The sequence below is a fragment of the Dermacentor silvarum genome, chromosome 5 (genome assembly GCF_013339745.2).
Source record: "Dermacentor silvarum isolate Dsil-2018 chromosome 5, BIME_Dsil_1.4, whole genome shotgun sequence".
NCBI lineage: Eukaryota > Metazoa > Arthropoda > Arachnida > Ixodida > Ixodidae > Dermacentor > Dermacentor silvarum.
Genome location: NC_051158.1, coordinates 22,807,577 through 22,825,052, shown reverse-complemented (window position 1 = coordinate 22,825,052; position 17,476 = coordinate 22,807,577). Strand labels below are relative to the sequence as shown.

Sequence of the window (17,476 nt, the reverse complement as noted above, 5' to 3'; positions counted from 1 at the left end):
GGGTCTCACCTTAAAATGTGGACTACCTGGCGCTCATCACCTGCAATACCACGGGTATACTTGCCACTAGTTTTTTTTAGGCCCTGCATCCAATGTATTTAAGCGACTGACACACACATCGAAGTAAGCTGTAAATAGCTCCTCTACAAGCTGCTATTTCGATTTTCAGTAAAACAAGCAACGGATCCTAACAATCACGAAAAGTGCGATCGAGAGGCTGTATCTCCGGGTATATTTGTTCAGTGGAAATCAGAATCTATAGTGCTGTATTTCCGATTGAATAACACTTGGCGACGTGCGAGGTAATGGAGACCCAGCAGAACAGTATTCAGCATTCTGAGGAGCACCCCATTTTTACGCAACGTACAAATTGCCGCAGCAAAAACGCTAATGAGCAGGCCGGAAGTATTGAAAAAAAGATGCAGCATTAGGGGATCTGCTTTGATACGAGCAATAAGAAAGCCGCCTTACCTCGCAAACAACACTGTTCTTTGTCGGAACAAAGTTCTTTCGGCCAATGTTGTGCAGCCACTGCTTCTTGCGCAAGACATCACGCTTTCCTTGCGGTATCGCAAAAACTGCATAACCATCTTCCCGCTTCTTGCAACAATTATATGCGCAGCAGCACGGCATAGCGCTAGCAGAAAGTGCACGAAACAGCGTGCAATGTTAGCGTGCCAGTCGAGCTAGGCGGAAAATGGCACGAACGAAAAAAGCAAAACACAAGATCCGCTCGTTTCCAAGGGCAACGGCAAGGAGACCAATCATCGTGCAGGAAAACGGGCGCAAGACCGTCTGCCGCAGAGGGGAATAGCGAGAGGCGAGGAGGTCGCGCGCGGGCAGCAGAGTACAAAAAAAAAAAAAAAATACAATTATCAAGGCGCTTTAAGCGGCGCCTTCTTCGGGTGTACGGATCTTCTTTGGTCGTCCCATTGCCAAAGCTACATGTACTCGGCACAGCATAGAGCCTATGCGGCACAGAGTCGACGAGAGAAGGGAAACTCTACCTTCCACAGTGGTACGAAAATAAAGAGCGGCCGCGCATGGAACTTATTGGGGAACCCGACAGATGGCTCTGCTCAAACAAAATTTTTACTACCAGCCGAGGAAATTTTCGTGTCATTGGCGTAATCAAAAAACGCCAGGCTAAAAATTAGATACAAACAGCATGTCTCCTTTGAAATCAGGCGTACAGCTCAGCACTCGTTTTCAAAAGAAAAACCACAAAACAAGCATCAAGGCGCGTGTGAACAATGGGAACACGCTCCGACGCGTTCCGGTAAAGATTAGGTTTGCAGCTGCTACGAAATGGGTTTAATAATAACGTCTGCGAATAATGCGAAGCACGTTCCTTCTCCCGCGTGTGTTTCCCGGTAAAACTTACGGTTGCGTAAGCTACTCCGAGTGGGAAAGTACCCAACAGCATCAACCGCGGCGCGTTCAGCATGGAGCGCGCAAGTGGAGCTACTGTAATTTTGTCGCATACCTTAATTCGTATTTTTTCTGCTAGGGGCGCTCAACGGGGCTCATTTGATCTATTAATGTACGTATAATAACCGACAAACAGAGTTACGGTGCCATGTTTTTACAAAATAGGCAGTCTATTGTTTTTATTGAACTTCTGTTATTAAAGCCTGTGCTTTGTTACTTGAATAAAGGTTTTGAGGCCTCACTGACGTGTGATGAGCAGCAGCCCACTGGTATCGATTGCAGTCCGTGCCGTTTATCGATTCAAATTGTACGGCGGTAATATCATGTAATATTTGCGGACGGGGTGGTCGTTTCCTTTGAGCAGCATCGCGCAGGTTCGTTTTAATTAGATATCAATGATATCTCAGCCAGTTTATGCGTCCGGAATTCGATAGCTGCCACCAAGCGAACGTGTTTACAGACGCTAAACTTTCAGCTGCGGCGTTGGTTCTTTATTCTATGGTCATCGCATTCAGAGCAATGGCCATTTGCAAGGGGTCCTCGAGATCGGTGATTTCGGGCGCTCGTTCGATCTCGTCGTCGTCATCAAACTGAGCGAGGCGACTCCAATCGACCTTTATGTTTAGATATTTGTAGACGGCTGAGTCTTCTAGGTACTTCAACCACGCGTGAATGTTTCGTTTCTTGACTAGCACGGACTTGTACGAGGGCTTGCTTATCAGCTTTCGCTTTATATGCAGGTCGATGGCTGCGTCGTCGTGTATGTTTCTAGGAAGGCATTGCACCGTTTTCTGCACGTCTATTGGGACGTTGACCACTTGACCTTTGATTCCGTACTGCCTGTTGCCGTGCGTTAAACGCCTGGTGCTCATGAACGGGAGCCGCGGAGCGATTAATCGTTCTTCTTGTGTTGGCAACCCTGTGTGCTCAAGCGTAGACTGCGGGCAACTGGCAACCAGTACTCCTGTGGCCTGTGTGGCGGACAGAGCCTCGCCTACGCCTCTCTGGCGAAGTTGTAACCGTTGTGTCACGAACTATGTAACCCCTGGTCTGCCGCAAGCTAGCGGCTTAGTTAATAAATATATAACACTTCTACGGAGTTCAACGCGGGCAGTTCTGGTTTGGGCGGGTAGCAGTAACCGTACGTTACACTCGCTGCAGGGACCTTGCCAGATACCAAGGAATCTGTGCACGTCGAGCAAACCATGTATGTACTCACTGTGATCACCACCGGAGAACTCTTGCTGCATCACTGTGATGGCGTTGGCTCGCGACTGTTCGTTTCGTATGCTGTCGATTTTGGTCAACGCGTTATCAAACCACAAGCGATCACACACTTTGCAGCTGTCGCCCAAGCTCCGGTCGAGGAAATCACGCTTGGACCGTGCATCGGCGCCTCCCATCTCCGGTAGGCAACGCCTATGGCGTTTAGCCGCCGCTTCCCGAGCTCTCGTCTCCGGTGTAGCAGCTTGTTGTCGGCGTCGCCGCCTTGCCGCCGCTTCCCGAGCTCTCGCCTCCGGAGTAGCAGCTTGTTGTCGGCGTCGCCGCTTTGCCGCTGCTTCCCGAGCTCTCACCTCCGGGTCCGCTCGACGGTTAGCTTTCCGCGCCCTCGCCTCCGGGGTGGTTTGTTGTCGGCGTTGCCGTTGAGCCTCTGCTTCCCGAGCTCTCAACTCCGGGTTCGCTTGGCGTTTTTGCCGTTTTGCCGCTGCTTCCCGCGCCCTCGCCTCCGGAGTAGCTTGTCGTCGGCGTTGCCGTTGAGCCGCCGCATGCCGCGCCTTACGTTCGTTTTCATCCATAGCAGAAACATGGAATAAAGAACCAACTTTGCCTTGCCGTGTACGCGATAGTACCGGTAATTTTTTTTAATTCAGGCCAGAGCTATAGGTCACTTGAGAGATCGATGATGCTGAGTGTTATTTTTAGTTTATAATGGTAAAAAAAGAATCGGGTTAGCACTCAATAGCATAATCTCTAATTAAGAATAATAAATTTGTACTCTCTGTCATGTAATAAAAACGCTTCGATAAGCGCGGGAGAAAGATTGTAGGTTAAATGGATGGATGAGGCTGAACCCTTTAAATCGGGCGGTGGCATACGCCACCTAGCCATGACTATTAAAATTGCGCTTATTACGGTGCCTCTGGCGAGAGTTACTGAACTCACGCAGGCATATTTTCGAGGGGGTGTACTATGCGTGTTTTATTAGCGGCGATTTTTTCGCCCTCTGTGGCCATTTGGTGAACTCGCGAGATGGATAGATGGATGGATGAGGCTGAACCCATGGAGGAAGGAAACCCCAGGAGAGCAGACATGGAATATATGGCTAACTCATGCTAACGCCCATGCACGAGCGTATTGAGACTGCCTCAGGTGTGGCGGAAGTCACGTGCTGTTTCGCGACACCGGTACCCCAAATGTCAACGTTGCCAAAAATAAATACAAACGCGACAACCTCGCGTCTCGCTCACTTGGTATATATTCAAAGAACGTGGAAAGGTACTGACTAAGAAAGGCATTAGCTGCTGACATACTTCTCCCGGTCTCTGGTATATAAATTTTTCGGCCGAAATCCCTCTGATGGTGTGGGTGTGACGTCAATAGACCTTGTTCGCGAGAAAACTGAGAATTGGTAATAATAGTAATGAAATGAGAAAAGCTTTAAGGGCTCCGGTAATTTCGACCGCTGGGTTTCTTGAACGTGCACCTAAATATATGTGCAGTGTGTCGAAATGTAAGCCGCCGTGGCGGGAAATTTACACTCATGTAATTTACGAGCATCAGAAAACGAACGTGCTTTACGGATGTGCAACTCGTCTTTCGCCTCTTGTGCAAGAGCGCAAACACTAAGCGAATTTTGACGTGAAAGTAACTTTAGGAATATTATCGTCTTACTTCAACGTGCCAGTACACTGAGCGCGTCTGAACCAGAATGCTGCAAAGCAATAAATTATATCGCGGTCGCAGCACACACTTCGCGACGGCAATGCACCTAGTTCAAATGACCCATCAGCTTGCTTAAGGTACAACGTGCGCGATAGCGTACGGCGCCTCTGGCTGCGGCGAGAGTTACTGAACTCACGCATGGCATTTTTTGGGGTGCAAGCATGGTGCTATTGCCCTCGTGCCCATCTTTTACGTTCTTTCCTTGACGAACTCTAGCACCGGAGCTAGGCCTCGCGCGTTGATACGTTAGTTTTTGCATTATCTTGCTGCCCAAGCACAAAGAAACGCTCAAAGATGGGTAAGCTTGCAGCACCACACTGTTTACATAGAGTTCCTTGAACGCAAAAAACTACAGCCTCCGATGGATGGATGATGAGGCTGAACCCTTTAAATCGGGCGGTGGCATACGGCCACCTAGCCATGGCTATCACTGCAGCACCCCTGAGCCATGGCTAGCCCTGCAGCGCCCTCTCGTGTATTTTCACTTCGCAGCGTGCATTGTGCTGTCATATGCTTTGAGTTGATGGGCGCTTAAATGTCGGTGTTTTGGCCTTTATTTTGTTCTTGTTAACCTTTTGTTCACAACGTTGGCAGGTGCGAGCCAACGTTGGCCGTGAGCACGGACAACGTGGACGGACCTACAAGCCTCAACCCTAAAGTGCTTCGCCCCTGAAAGCGGAATTTTTACAGCAAAGCTCTATATCTCTACGAGCCGAGGAAATTTTCGTGTCATTGGCGTAATCAAAAAATCGCCAGGCTAAAACTTGAATACAAACCGCATATATCCTTTGAAATCAGGCATACAGCCATGGAGGAAGGAAAATGTTTTCCTTCCTCCATGCATACACCTCAGCACTCGTTTTCAAAAGAAAAACCACAAAACAAGCATCAAAGCCACATGATGGATGATAAAGCGCGTGTGAACAATGGGAACTCCGACGCGTTCCGGTAAAGATTAGGTTTGCAGCTGCTAGGAAATGGGTTCAACAATAACGTATGCGAATAATGCGGAGCACGTTCCTTCTCCCGCGTGTGTTTCCCGGTAAAAATTACGATGGCCTAAGCTACTCCGAGTGGAAAAGTACCCAAGCGCATCAACCGCGGCGCGTTCAGCATGGAGCGCGCAAGTGGAGCTACTGTAATTTGGTTGCATACTTTAATTCGTATTCTTTCTGCTAGGGGCGCTCAACGGGGCTCAATATTTGATCTATTAATGTACATATAATAACCGACAGAGTTACGGTGCCATATTTTTTTACAAAATAAGCAGTCTATTGTTTTTATTGGACTTCTGTTATTAAAGCCTTTGCTTTGTTACTTGAATAAAGGTTTTCAGGCCTCACTGACGTGTGATGAGCAGCAGCCCACTGATATCGATTACAGTCCGTGCCGGTTATCGATTCAAATTGTACGGCGGTAATATTTGCGGACGGCGTGGTCGTTTCCTTTGGGCAGCATCACGCAGGTTCGTTTTAATTAGATATCAGTGATATCTCAGCCAGTTTATGCGTCCGTAATTCGATAGCTGCCACCAAGCGAACGTGTTTAAAGACGCTGAACTTACAGCTGCGGCGTTGGTTTTTTATTCTATGGTCTCACTGGCATAACGGCTGCATGCACGGCTTCCGCCGTTAGTGATCTGCCGCGTTTGGCCGCGTAATTACGTGTTGCCTAAAAAAAAAAAAAAGTGCTGGCCAGCGCGAATATTCATCGCTGGAACCGAGCACAGTCTGCTTGAAGACTACCCACGAAAGCGGATTAACCTTGCAGCCCCTGGGCGTGTGCGCCGGTGAGTAAAAAAGGAAACAGTGGCTCCAATCCACGCTGTGAAGGTGGCTGGACAGCGAAGCTGTAAACGACACCAATTGACGACACCCACAACGATTACCCATTGTGACGTCACTTGAATTCACACACGTACGTGGCTCACGTACTCACATTCAACATCGTATCCATGAGTGGAAAGTAGAGGCACTTTACCTTCGAGTAAGGAATCCTTGCAGGCACCACACACTTTAAAGTTCACAACGTCCTCCCCAGGATAGGAACACAACACGTCGAGTGCGCGTTGTTTCTTTTCTGTATTCATGACATTTGAAATGCACATTAGATCGTCTTGAACGCACAGTCGATCACACACTGAGCAAGTAAATCCAAATTCTACGTCGTGAAATTTCTTTTTAAATTTATAATTAATCCCCTCGAATTTGGCCAACTGATCAGCGTGGTACTTGCGCCGTTTGGCAGCGTTCTCTGCTTCACGTCGCTCCTCGTCTCGGCGGGCTTGTCGCTTGCGCTCGGCTTCTCTGGCGGCATATGCTGGGTCCTGCCTAGCCTGTCGCTTGCGCTCGGCGTCTCGTGCGAGAGCGGCTGGGTTTTGCCTACGACGTTGTTGAGCGAGACGGTTTTGTTCTTTTCGTCGAGCATTATATTCACGCTGATCTTCTGGCGTCTTTACTTTCCGTGGTCTACCCATGGTAAAGTGTTCTATTCTATAAAAACTTTACCGTAGTTCTTTACCGTAGAACTTTACCCGTAGTTCAGGGTGGTCGCGGAGAGACGGCGTTTGCTGCCGACCCTACTTCCTTGTGGCGGAGCAAGTGACGATTACGAGGCTGGCGCGCGCTCGACCAATGGCTTGACGAGAGACCGCAGGTCGTGCCTCCAAGATTGCAACAGACGCCGTTATAATCTCGGAGGCCAGCCCACGTGACGTCAAGTTTGTTATAACCCATGATCTTCATGGCGTCTGTTTTTTGGGACCGGGCGCGTTGTGAAGCGGTCCGTATTCCGTGCCTTCTTACAGCGTAAGTAATCCATTTTTACACTTTTTTTTTTTTCCAAATTGCAGCCGCCTGTGGAGTGGGCCGACATCCCATGCAAAGCTGATCGTGTGAGTGGTATTGCCTCTGTCAGGTTCGTCAGTGCGTGCACAGAAGCCATTCAGTAGTCTGGTTCAGTGAAGGAAGCGTGAAATAACGAGGACGTAAGAAAATCCTGGCATGGTGAGCTGTTCCGCCAGATGGTGTTAAATCGCGCTGTTAGACCATCTCACACGAGCGAGATGGTCATTTAATCATCACCTGCATTCTCTTTAATCATACAAATTGCATCACTGCGCGCAAGAGCGTCTCGAAAGTTTCCTAACAGCCGCCGTGCCTGTTGCATGCACGCTTACCAGCCACACGCTGTCTTAATTAATGCAGTTAAAACGATTATGACGCGGTATCAGCCTGCTACTGCGTGATGAGGGTCACTATGACAATAGAGTTAAAAATAACAAAAGAAATGAATGCAGTAAGTGTGATGTCAAACGTTGCTAAGCGTGATAAGCGGATCTGCCTCGTAAAATGCGTTGAATGAATCGGCTTCCTAAAGTCAGCTTCGCCGCAGTGGACTTGTGTTACGCGGTGAAGCTTACCAAAAGTAGTGCAGTGAAGCATATCAACACTGAAAAGGGGCCACTGTGTGTTTTTTAATGATGTACGCGCGCACCCGCCGTCTCCTGTCGCATTACGCGCGCCGAGTGTGCTGGCAGGAATTCAGAGCGATTCCGGACGTGGCTGTGACGCTTTGAAGCTTTGTTTCGTCCACCTCGCAAGCCAATTTGTTCAGGCGGGTCATTTTTGCTGAAGTGTTGATTTCTGCACTAACAGCTACGTAATTTCGTAGTTTCCTGACCAACTGCTTTGGCCATATGCAAGTCAAGGCGTTCTTTTTAGCCGAGTGCAATTTTCGAAAGCGAAACGACGCTTTTGCAGCAGTAGTGCCGTCACCCATTTACAACACAGTCAATCAGTGCCATTTTGTATGACATTGATTGACTGCATAACTAGCCGTACGATACCATGCAGCGTGCCTCTTGTGAAGCTGCTTTGCGCACCCTTGCTCAAGATTTAACGTCGCACTTGGTGGTTGGCTGGGGCGCCACGCGCGTTGATTGGGAGCAATTGAGGCATGGATTCGGGCCATTTGGTCTGGCCTACTGTGCCGTGTGTTGTCGTTTCTTGCATGCCCCTGTCTTTTTAGCGCTAATGAGATTCCCAGTCGAGTCTGAGCTGATCGCACACGTGCGAGGTCTTCTGGCCGCTATCGTACTGGAGCAAATGGTTTAGCTGGTTCGGTTGAGTCTGCCGCAGATTTTTTTTTTTTCCTTGGCTGGTAATACATTGCGCAGTGGCCCGTTTCACTTCACCGCGAGACATCTGTATGTCTAACAGCACAACATACTTGTACTGCGGCGAAGCTAGCTGTTGTATAAGGCATCGCTGCCGACTGCAGCGCCATTAGATGGCGCGTGCTTGGGAGCCGGCCTGGAGAGGAAGAAGAAGATAGAATAAACAGTCAGGGACTGAGTAATGTCTGTAATGTCTCCTTCCAGTATCCTGCACGATACAACATATTTGGCGACGAGGATTTAACAGCCCATGTGCTACCGGCTTGCCCCTCATCTGTGCCTTCGATTGCTGCCTATCATCCTATACGATGAGTATTTCGGGACTACAACCGCCACCCCCTTTCCTGTCCTCACCTGGACACCCGGTCATTCCATGGGAAGCTATCTCCACAGTTTTCTGCGCCCAAGAAAATTATTGAGAAGCGTGGACCCGCCTCTTACCTGTTAGAAGATGGCCGTGTCTGGAATGCTTCCAAGTTAGCGGCCGTTCACCGCGAAGCTATCAGCAAAATGAAGTTCGGTACCTCTGCTGTCATGAACTGGTCACCGGCATCCGATAATCCCGCTACTGCAGCTGTAAATCACCCTTCACAACCTGGCACGTCAAGCGCGGATAACTATGAGAATGCACGCTTTAACCATGAACCACCTGTTGCAGAGCGCACGCAACAAGCTTCATTTAATCTGCCGGGATGCGAAGCCCGCGTGAGAAGAAGCGCCCGTAACAAGAAGACGCCGAAGAAGCTGCAGGACTACATTAGGCAATAATGGACAAACAACCGTTTTTTTTTTTCTTCGTGTTTTGTATTTTTTTTTCCAAGAGGGGATATGTTGTATAAGGCATCGCTGCCGACTGCAGCGCCATTAGATGGCGCGTGCTTGGGAGCCGGCCTGGAGAGGAAGAAGAAGATAGAATAAACAGTCAGGGACTGAGTAATGTCTGTAATGTCTCCTTCCAGTATCCTGCACGATACAACACTAGCTTTATGAAACCGAATTTCGCAATGCTTTTTAGACTCTTGCCTCTCTACCAGCCACTACCAAACGCTTGCCGGGACATCGCTTGGCAAAGGTCTTACCAGCTAATTATCCCCCGATGGTAGTTGGGGAGACTCACACGTATCATGAAAACTGCCAGGGAAAGCAGCTGCCCTGATGAAGGCAAGCTCTCTTGTCGAAACGATTGCACCAGCATGTTCGGCCACTGTCCGCCACATATTTGTGTATATTGCGGTGAAGCATGCCGATAGTGGGAAGGGTTCACGCGAATCGGGAATGTAGGGTTCTCAACAAAGCAGACTTTCGCAGCAGGATGATGTTTCGACGACTTTTGTTGGCTAAATAATTACATGCCAGGTTAGCTCTTGTCACCATCAATGTGCTTTACCGCAATACAGATGGAGCCTCACTGCAGAACAAGTCCACCGTAGTTTGCCAAAACCCTACGTATGTACGTGTTATAGTGAGAAACTCTATGTACGTGACAGGTTCACCCTTGCCGCTATTAGTATGCTTCATTGCAAAACAGATTGTGTATTGCGGTGAAACATACTAAAGCACATTTGTCACTTTAGAATGCAAGGACCCTTGCCCTTTCGCTATTGTGAGATTATGACATTCATTATAATGAAGGCATATTCACTGCTAAAACCATCCACATTGAAATGGAGACATGAACATTGATGGCAGCATGTGTGATGTTTAATCATTTTGCTTTGTTGTGTACCCGTCATACTGCTATTAAATGCTCCTGTACTTTGTAAGGTACTTACGTATATCACATCGCAATGAGTCACTGTGTAATTAGTGGCCTTGTCATGTTCAGAGACCAGGCTCTCCTCAAGAGGGGTTGGGGTTAAGTTGCTGTGAAAATTTGTTTAGAGGGGTAGTTTTCTGAGAAAAAATCAGATGCCAAAAAAACAGACCTTTGGTTCCCTGGGTTTGAGTATTTAACAGTGGAAAGGATACAAACTACATAAATATTTCTTGCCTGAAACCAAGAACTAACTGAAATATGTAAAATATATTAAATAGCATCCATGAGCAACTGCAAGCTGTGCACACCTAGACCCAAAACACACTTCTCTTGCTCCAGTCCATGCAGGCTATCAGGTGCTTTGTTGAAGCCTCTGGTACATTCTCAGTGGTGCAGTAATTTTAATCCGCCTTTTGCTCAAGTGTGCCCTAGACATAATTGAGTGATTTGCAGTTACAACTAGACAGCAGCCTCAGCTTGGGAGGCCAATGGTAGGGCACATTTTATAAAACTAAGCTACACATAGCATTAGCAGTTTGAGCTGAGACCTGTTTATATATGTCACCTTTAGCATGTAGATTTTTTACCATGAATTCAGAAAAATCTCCAGCACATTGAGCTCCTAGGTGACAAACGGAGATAACTGATATTCTAGTCGACATTAAGCGGAAAAAGTGGAGCTGAGCAGGCCATGTAATGCGTAGGATGGATAACCAGTGGACCATTAGGGTTACAGAATGGATACCAAGAGAAGGGAAGCACAGTCGAGGACGGCAGAAAACTAGGTGGAGTGATGAAGTTAGGAAATTCACAGGTGCAAGTTGGAATCAGCTAGCGCAAGACAGGGGTAATTGGAGATCACAGGAAGAGGCCTTCGTCCTGCAGTGGACATAAATATAGGCTGATGATGATGATAAGTTGTCTTCTTGTTCACTGCAGTTGCGCTTGGCTTCTGTCCAAATGGGAGAGCACTTCTGCATAGAGCATCAGGGAACATTCTTATTTACATGCCTTCCTTTTATTTATCTTACCTACAATCAAGAGCAAACGTATATTGCACATGAATGTGCTGTGCGTGAACTTAACTTACATTGCCATGTTTAGCTAGCACAGTGCACATAGTTGGTGTTGGTTCATTCAAGCTAAGCATTACGACAGCCTTTAACTGTAGGTATCATGGTGTAAGAGCAGGGAAATGGATATGCAAAGACAGTTGAGCACATTAAGGTGACATCTTTTTGTGTGTGAAAAGGTGAAAGATACACAAAATGGCACAGAACACATGCACTTTCATCTTTTCTCACACACAAAAAATGCCGGAGAAATACTTGTTTGTTCTCAAAGGGTAATTCTGTTTCGTTGGATTTGTTCTTGTGCTGTGTTTATTTTCTTGAGTGTGCTCTACTTTTTAGTTAATGTTTCAAACTCGTTTTTATTTTCACAGCCTGAACATCCCACGTCTTGGTTTGGCTTCCTGGTACAGGATATTTGCACTTGGCATGGAGTGATGAAGCAGCACGGTGTACTTTTATTAAAAGCACAGATTTCACCAGTGTAGAAGCAGTTCATCAAAAAAAACATGTGTGCTGAAAATGAAGTGTTCCTACCCACATTCCTCATTGTCTAATTATGCTTGTATCCCTACATTCTCTTCAGCAAAACCACTTATATGGGGAATAGATTGTGATAAGTGCTCGTGAGAGTTTTCAGGAAGAGCTTTGAACCCTTTCCACCTGGTGCACTGGTAAAATGTGTACATGCTGTAAAATTGAAACACCAGGCGGAATAGCAAACACCAGTGCTTGATGCGGCATTTGTCGGACTTGTATGTCGGCAATTTTTCCATAAAACATTAATATACTCTAGGACAGAGCATACTAGCACTACAAAGCACCCATCTTCTATGTTGGGTATACATTACCACAAGCTCTTTAAAGGTGGTCACAAGAGAAATGCTGGCATTAATGAGAAACTAAAGGTGAAGGAAGCTGTGAAAATGTATTGAGAAATTATGGAATCTGCTGCATTTACTCAGTTCAGATAACGTCCGAAGGTGCCATAAGGCCTTGATAGCTGTGGATGAGGGAACAGTTAGTTGTAGCCCTATTTGGAGCATGAGAAATAAATTAAGATGGAAACCTGAGTAACAACTTGTAATGCAATTAAAGAATCTTGCTACACCTCTAAAAATGAGGCAGTGAAATGAAATTAGTGTCACAATTACCTTTTTTTTTTGCTTCATTTGGGTTGAATATACTGATTGGAATAGCACAAAAAATTACCGTAGCTTGCACTAGTGGCGCAAGGCTAAAGAAACAGCGGAGCTGAATAGTACCTAGCTGGTCCTGGCCTTACAGGTTATGCTATTCCGGAATTTATTGCTTATTGATCGATTACCTATTGATTGGCTATCGCAAGGCGAAGTGAGGCGCAGCTGTGCACAGTGATGTCATCGCTAGGCGAGTTTTTGCAAATGCTACACAGGGAAACGAAAAGCTTAAACAGCTCCGCTGTTAAAAGAAGAGGTGGGGCACATTAGAGAAATGCTAGTCTGTCTTTATATTCTGCGTTCTCTGCATTCAAAGTTCAGTAAAGTTAACTTGGAAAGCTACGGTGAAGCGTTTGGTTGAGCCTGTATGGTGCATAACAGTGGCAATTGCCAACCTAACTGCTTAGGTTTACAGTGCCGTATTTGTAGTACATACCTATTTAAGCGCTGAGCTATTCGAAGATTGATTAAGGTGACCAACATACTGAACAAGTAGTTTACTGAGTAAATTACATGGAGAAGGGCGGTAAGATGGGACAGGGCACAAGGGGTGTATTCTGCAAGTGTCCACCTAGTGGACATACCCATTTCAGCTGCTGCTTAAGTTCCGATTGGCTGGGCTGGGGCATGCGTGGAAGGAGACATATGCCCCCAGCCAATCAACAATTCAGCAGCAGATGAAATGGACATGTCCACTAGGTGAATACTTGCAGAACCCCCCCCCCCAGCTCTGCCTGTGACCAACACGCCTGCTATGCCACCCTTGCTTTCAATGTATGTCTTTGTCAGCAAAAGTGTGAAAGAACCAGGTTTCTGCATGAAAAGTTTTCCTGGGGGTGTCTGCCTTGAAGCCCATGGTGATAATCACAGGAAACGGGGGAGGGGGGGGATCCAGAGTGGCAGCAAAGGAGAAGCCTTTATCGAAACAAATATGGAGGGGGTTACTGCATGCTCAAATTTGTGAGCTCACAAGTTTGCCAAGACCGAATCGTGTCAGAAGTTGATGAAGCCTGCATGGTTAATGAATAACCGCATAGGCTAACATTATTTAGGTACTGTTTATGAGGACTAATTTACTGGAAATCTCTGAAAGTATAATTGTGTAAGCGCAAAAGAATACCCTCAGTGGGTGGCGACGTCCTTGAAAGAATGAAAATGTATCAGTTGTACCTGCGTGGGGAATGAAGTTACACTAAAAAAAAACAAAGAAAACTCGGCAATGGCACCAAAATGCAAAGAGTAGTACTCCAAATACTATATTGCAACTTTTTTAGGACTAGATGAATGCAAATAATTATAATAAACAGTTGAAACTTGAATGCCAACCACAAAAATAAAAAATATGACATGTTTCGGCTCCTACATGAGAGCCTTGTTCACAATGATGGTGAACAAAGCTCCACTTGAACCCTATATTATTTTTACTTTTTTTGTGGTTGGTGTCCAATTTTAAACTACTTACCGTGTCTCTTTCGACCAGACCAGACGAGCTTCCGTCAAACTCTTCACTACTTCTTTGCAATTAATTAGAGGTTGGCAAATATCAAAATTTTCTAATAGGACTAGTAAGTATCAAATAGTTGAATACAGATGCATACATTTACAGCATGCATATTTATCTTGGTATAATTAAGCACCATGCTTCTACTGACTAGAAAAAAAAGAGCACTGCTAACTATCAGGGGAAGATGCGGTTTATTTTTAAACACAAGATCACTAATTGTCACTTTAAAAACTACACAAACAGCCTCTCAAAATCTTTAGAGCCTAGTGGGTGGCAAACAAGATTTCCAAGAATGAATAGCTGCTGTATGACTAGCTGTAAAAAAGTACTAAATAAAAATCGGAAGTGGTGAAAACGGAAAACAAAAGCTGCTGAAGGACTTGTATGCTGTAAAGACATGTAAAAGGACATGTTGCAAGAAAAAAATCACTGGTTATAAAGAAATTTACGTGACTAGACGGCTGTTAAATGATAGACTATAAGCGAAAATCGGTGGTGGTCATGTAGCCTTCCACCATGAAACCAAAAACAAAGCTTATATTACCCATTTTGTTTCTGCGTTGCTTCGAAAACTTTTGTTGTTTCACTTCTGATAACTTGTGATACTTTGTTCGCAGACGGAGAACAGTAACAGCGGTAACACTCGGTTATTGCGAAATATTTGGCTAGTTTTACGTAATCAAAAAAGCCGAATAGTTCATTATTTTCGAATACAAATAGTTGGCGTGCGATATTCGATTGGTATTCAAAACTTTGAATACTTGTCCACCCCTACAAATAATACTTCCTTTACCAGTGTTCATGTTGAAACCCCCCTCCCTTATATGTACTCGGCATCCACCCCTACAATCCTGAGGCATTCTGACGTTATGCCGTGTGGAAACCCAAGCAAATAAAAAGAAAATCCTGAGGCATGATCAGATTTGCAATGTGTGGTAAGTACCTGTCTACAGTAGCTTGGATCTGCCTGCTGTGCTGAGTAATTTTATGTCACACACTTGTGAAAGTCAAGTAGTGCTTCTCAAGAATCGTGTCCAAACTGCACACACTAAAACATAAGCTGGGATGTTCAAAAAGACAAGTACGTGTCTTGCTCGCCAAGTGACTTTTAGTGTGCTCATTTATGTAAGGTGTACTATTATATGATTATTGTAATTTGCTAATGCAAAGAATGAACAAGGCAGCATCTCTTGCTTGATATATATGCACTGAACCAATAAAGTAATTAAGGAAGAACAGCATCAGAAATAAACACAAATATGTGTGCACTTACCAGCATAAAATAATTCTCAATGCAATATTTCGATGAAGCATGCAACTTGAATTAAAGCCACGTAACATGCTTTCCAAAGCACTCCCTAACTTACCTGTGTTGCTCAGCATCATTCAAGAAGCTTTCACCAGGTTGATTTTTCATTTGAATAACTTAGACAATTCTGTCCTCGTAATAGGTCATGTAGTTTACCTAATTTTTTGAAGTCACATCTCAAGAAATCAGTGCTAGAAGAGAGTATAGCATAATGCACAGCTGCATAACAACAAGACACTATCTAAAAACACATGATTCATGATCATTCACTGTGTTAGTAACAACCTCCCACTGAAGCAGACTGAGAACACATCTGGGCATTGCATTCAATAGCTGATGTAAAATGAGAAAATTGCTGCTTGTAGGTATGAATGAACCAAGTGAATAAGAAATATAGGTTCTCAAACTTCTAGTATTCAGTGTGGCAGCATTTAAGAAAAACACATTGCAACTGAAAGTTGCAAAACATGTGCTTGAATAACTGAAATAGCTGGAGTTTAATAGACCAATAAACAGGAACTGTAAATTCCCAACATTTCTGAATACTTTTCCTCACACTATTCTCATAAAGGTGGCTTCCCTTAATTGCTCACACCTATGACTTAATTCTATAATTCCTTGCCCTCGCTGTTTTGCCCATGCTGACTGACACCTTGCACAAAGGTTAGGGCAAAAGCAGCTTGTGTTGTGAGGCAAGCTGTCCACGTCTGGTAGCCACATGTCAGTTTCTCAGAGTAAATAAAAGGGAAGCCATGAGGGGGGGTATGTCATAGAGAAGACAGATACCTTGGTTCAATGATAAATGAAAATGAACTATATATTGGACAGCCCAGAGAATCAGCAGAATTGACACAGATTGGAAAAACTGAAAAGATGCATCATGCTGTATATTTATGTTACACAGGTTTCAGTCAAGTTAAAATATTTTCACTGTCTAATAAACTTTCAAGACAATACATACTGCATGGAACCGAAACAATTTTAATAAAGTCATCTAGAAGCCAGGATAGAGAAGTGATTGAATTGAGGATGCTAAAGTGGATGAAGTGGAGGCACAATGTGAAGATATGCCTTAAAAAATGACAACGAATGCACACTTAAGGTCAGAAAGATTAGACTCAATGTTCAAGAAGAACGTGACAAAGATAATTTATTGGTATCCATACATGAGAGAGCAGCAGCAATACAGCAGAGATAACTGTCATGCCACAGGAAGGGATGTTAGTCTAAAAATTAACAGTTGATCAGAAGAACGATTAAGCATGGGCGCAGGCTTATGTAGGATTCCGTATGGTATGCATGATGTGAGAGTTGCATCTCATAAAGAACCGTGGCCTTACATGCCTGAAATATGAAATGATGCGGGCTAAGATGAGTGTATCAAGAATAGCATCAAGAGGGGGCCTCCTCCAAAAAAAGAACAAGAGGGAGCAAGATATATAAGTCGTATCATATGTGTCAGAATCAGTGCCGACGTGTCTCAGGGAAGACACAAACTTCCAGGGCCCTCCATCTGACTCTGCCAATGGAGTAGGCGAAATGGTATACAGTGTATATATATATATATATATATATATATATATATTATCCGGTGTGATAGGCATAAAGTACTATATCTTTTTCATACTGTGTTTCCCTTTAAACTTAGGCCAATGTTGTTTTAATATAACACTTGCCAACTGGCTGGTAAAATGTAAATCTGCGTCACTAAGTCTACGACTGGAATATGGTAATATAGCTGTTTGCTGCTTATAATCAATAACCAAGTCTTTCTTTTTGCATGCAATAGTGCGCTGATATTTCCAAACGAGCAAGAGATCATGCAGTAACTTAATTGTGCTTAGTTAAATAGGGCACAAAAATGCTTCACCCAAACTTGCATAGTGCAATAGTTTATATGAATGATTAGTTGTCGAACTTGTCGATTAGGATTTTATTTATATTTAACTGTTGTTAGTGTTGCGATCTCACTCATTATGTACATGGCCCCTTCGTACATGAATTACGGTGTACTGTCAATAAATGTGCTGAAGTCAGATAATTTTATTCCATGGAGCTGTAGACTGTCTTGAAAGGATGCAGAGATA

The 17,476-nt window shown here is 44.9% G+C and overlaps 1 protein-coding gene and 1 long non-coding RNA gene across 17 annotated transcripts in view; one reads left to right on the top strand and one right to left on the bottom strand.

Annotated features, from left to right (window-relative positions):
* LOC119453068 (uncharacterized) overlaps window positions 1-17,476 on the bottom strand; it is a 114,994-nt gene that overhangs the window by 19,278 nt on the left and 78,240 nt on the right. Inside the window, exon 1 of one of the 16 annotated variants that reach the window (XM_049667512.1) lies at window positions 6,313-6,973. The exons of 3 other annotated variants lie outside the window; for them this stretch is intronic. In XM_049667512.1, the coding sequence (XP_049523469.1) occupies window positions 6,313-6,850 (538 nt within the window). In that variant the 5' untranslated portion in view covers window positions 6,851-6,973. Of the gene's footprint in view, window positions 1-471; window positions 866-1,384; window positions 1,769-2,650; window positions 3,676-6,312; window positions 6,974-17,476 lie in introns of those variants that run through there. 12 more of the 16 variants (XM_049667513.1, XM_049667526.1, XM_049667522.1 and 9 more) reach the window with 12 other exon arrangements.
* LOC119453072 (uncharacterized) lies at window positions 7,102-11,919 on the top strand. Its single transcript, XR_005192201.2, has 2 exons — window positions 7,102-7,181; window positions 11,752-11,919. It is a non-coding gene; the product is annotated as an uncharacterized LOC119453072 (long non-coding RNA).